The sequence below is a fragment of the Vicia villosa genome, linkage group LG2 (assembly GCF_029867415.1).
Source record: "Vicia villosa cultivar HV-30 ecotype Madison, WI linkage group LG2, Vvil1.0, whole genome shotgun sequence".
NCBI lineage: Eukaryota > Viridiplantae > Streptophyta > Magnoliopsida > Fabales > Fabaceae > Vicia > Vicia villosa.
The window spans coordinates 37,661,969-37,665,656 of NC_081181.1; the positions used below are offsets into that span (position 1 = coordinate 37,661,969).

Below are 3,688 nucleotides of genomic sequence, written 5' to 3' on the forward strand. Positions count from 1 at the left end.
GAAATATAGTAAGAGTGAAATTGTATGAGAAGAAATATAGTGGGAGTGAAATTGTATGAGAAATGAATTTGAATTGAGAAATATTGGGTAAAAATTAAAAATAGTTGGTGTTGGATAATTTAATTCGTGACAGAAATATTTAATTTTCGTTTACCAATTCAACATGTCCGCAGGTCAAATGGGCGGAAGCCTTTAATTTTGTCTGACATCCGCAGGTCAAATGGGCGGATCAGTGTAAATTGGTCTGCACATTTAATGCATTCCGCACCTGTAACGGGCGGACCCTATTAATTAGTTGTTGACTTTCGCATCTTCATTGGGCGGAGCAGTTGCTTTTTCCTGACATCCGCTGGTCAAATGGGCGGACCTGTGGATTTGCATTTATTGACTCAACGAATTTAAAGTGCTGTATTAAAATTGTTCACCCATTATTTCTCACACTATTTCATGTCTATTCTCCACACTCTTGCATCTGTATTGTCCAAAATTGTTCACCCATTATTTCTCACACTATCACATTATTTCTCACATTATTTCTCACACTATCACAAAAATTCTCATAAGCTCAAAAAATTATGTCTACACAATATATTGTGAATGCTCATTACAAAGGAGAAATTCAGTCATCTGATGCTGTTGGGATTATTTTTGCAAACACAGAAATTTGTCGTTTGAAGATAAGCAGAAATCCTAATTTTGATTACCTGCGGAGTAGGTTGGAATCAAAGCTGCAAGCTGGTTCGATTTCTCAAATTATTTACTGAAATGTAATTTTTTTCGGTAATGATAATGTGAAATTTGTTCCTCTGAAGGTCCGAGACGACGATGATGTCGAAACAATGTTTGCGAATCATGAAATTACTGGCTTTGATTACATTGATCTCTACATAAAATTTCAAAGAGTTGAACAAGAAAATGCAGCAATAATTCCTAATGAAAATGTTGAAGAAGACGATGATGAAGAAACTGAAGCACAAGTTGATGATTTATTTACCACTCTGTTCGAAACAGATGCAATCAATGAAGAGGAGCAACAAATTCCAGTTGAAAATGTGTATTGTCCACCGCCCCACCTTACAACGTTGCAACTTACTGAAGACCAACCTTCGTTTGCATGGCCACGGGGTCCCCATCTTCCGATGGAGGGTGAGATAGCTGTGGGTAACCAGTTTAAAACAAAAGCCGAATGTGTTCGTGCCATCTCAAAATATCATATGAAACAATGTATTGATTTCAAGGTGAATTTTTCTGACAAAAAAAGATATGAAATATGTTGTAGAAACGCTACATGCAAGTTTCGACTTTTGGCGTCCTTTCGAAAGAGGAGCGACCTATGGGAGATAGGCATTATGAACCCACTACATAGTTGTTCAACAACTATGTTCAATCAAGATCATAGGCAACTTAGCTCTCAGATAATGTGTCAACATTTAATGCCCCTTGTTGATAAGGACCCTTCAACTAAGGTGAGCGTCTGTATTAGTGAGATTGTGTCTGAATTCAAATTTACTCCGTCGTACAAGAAAACATGGATTGCAAGGAATAAGGCTATCGAACAGGTATACGGTAACTGGGAGAACTCATACAATGAGCTGCCACACTACTTGTTAGCTCTCAAGAAATTTGTTCCTGGTACAGTGGTAGAAATGCAAACACTTCCCGTATATACAGATGACGGAACTGTTGTCAATGGAAAACAAATTTTTCATCGACTTTTCTGGGCATTCCAACCAAGCATTAGAGGGTTTGCATATTGCAAACCTATACTTCAGGTTGATGGTACCTGGTTATATGGTAAGTACAAAGGTACTCTACTAATGGCGGTAGCTCAAGATGGAAATAGTAATATCTTTCCAGTTGCTTTTGCCCTTGTGTTGGGGGAGACCGCAGATGGTTGGGGTTTCTTTCTAAAGAACTTGAGAATGCATGTAGCCCCTCAGTCTGGCTTGTGTTTGATTTCAGACAGGCATGCATCAATTGAAAGTGCTTACAATAATCCAGAGAATGGTTGGCATGAGCCTCCATCTGTACATGTCTATTGTATCAGACATATCGCACAAAATTTCATGAGGGAGATCAAAGACCGTAACCTCCGAAAAAAAGTTATCAATATGGGTAAGTATAAATTTCCTATTATTATATTTGGTAAATTATATGTATATGTTAGTAACTCATTTTTTTGTAATTATCAGGGTACGCTTTGAACCAACCAACATTCCACTACTACAGAAATGAAATTGGTATGGCTAATGGTGATGCTTTGAGATGGCTAGACAATATTCCATTGGAAAAGTGGACGAGGGCATTTGATGGAGGTCGGCGTTGGGGTCACATGGCAACAAACCTGGTCGAATCGATGAACTCGGTATTCAAAGGGACACGTAATCTACCTATTACGACATTGGTGCGTGCGACATACTATAGGATGGGAACACTTTTTACTGAAAGGGGTGCTAAGTGGAGTGCAGTATTGAGTTCTGGACAAACATTTACAGAAAGTTGCATGAAGGTGATGAAAGAAGAAACGGCAAAATCCAGCACGCATCATGTAAGAATATTTGACTATAACCATAACACTTTCAGTGTGAAGGAGACAAGGGACCATGGTGAAGGAAAGCCTATGGAAGATTACAAGGTAAACCTAAGAGATCTTTGGTGTGACTGTGGAAAGTATCAAGCTTACCGTGTTCCTTGTTCACACGTTATTGCTGCATGTTCTGTGGTGCGCCAAGACGCCTATGCTCTACTGTCCGACGTTTACAGAGTCTCAAACTTATTCGGTGTTTACAGCACAAGTTTTCAAGTACTACCATTAGATGAGTATTGGCCCTCCTTTGAAGGAGATCAAATTTGTCACAACCCATTGATGCGGAGGAACAAGAAAGGTCGTCCCGTGAGCTCACGTATTAGAACAGAAATGGACAACTATGATGAGTTAGAGAGAAAATGTGCGTTGTGTCGTCTTCCTGGTCACAACCGAACGAATTGTCCAAATGTTGGAACCAGTAATGCATAGTGTTTTATTTTGTTGTTAAATTTTATGCACCATTATTAATAAAGTGTCGTCTTTCGCATTTAACATAAATAACATTACAATTACGACAACACAGATCTTTCGCATTTAACATAAATAACATTACAATTACGACAACACATATAACATATATTAAAATAGATAATATATGCATGCTTTCGTCTAGTCCCATCAAGTCAGTCATGGCCCATACTGCCACTCTTTATTTTGGACAGTCAAATACGCATGCTTTCGTCTAGTCCCATCAAGTCAGTCATGGCCCATACTGCCACTCTTTATTTTGGACAGTCAAATACGCATGCTTTCGTCTAGTCCCATCAAGTCAGTCATTGATCAGTGTGTCTACATTTATCATACATGTTAGGCGTGCTTGTAAACAGTACGCAACATCATTACTTTTTTCTACCCACTACTATTATAAATTAGGGGCTACTATGGTTGAGTTTACACACAGATACACAAACTCCAAATACCAAACAATCACACAAACACAACCATGCCTCGCCGGACAACCATTAGGCCAGATGGATGTCACCGGACAACAGAGTTGCCGCCCCGGAGATCAACATGGCGTGCCGAACTTGAACCGGAGTATCGCAGAAGGACCGGACATGTCATATTCTCCGCCGTCAAACCTCCCATGCCGGTTATGTT

At 39.3% G+C, this 3,688-nt stretch overlaps 1 protein-coding gene across 1 annotated transcript; it reads left to right on the forward strand.

Annotated features, from left to right (window-relative positions):
- Nucleotides 1-839: 839 nt before the first annotated feature.
- On the forward strand, nt 840-3,016 carry LOC131648860 (uncharacterized). Its single transcript, XM_058918588.1, has 2 exons — nt 840-2,115; nt 2,193-3,016. Exons 1-2 carry the CDS (start codon nt 840-842, stop codon nt 3,014-3,016), a joined length of 2,100 nt encoding a protein of 699 aa, XP_058774571.1.
- Nucleotides 3,017-3,688: the final 672 nt, after the last annotated feature.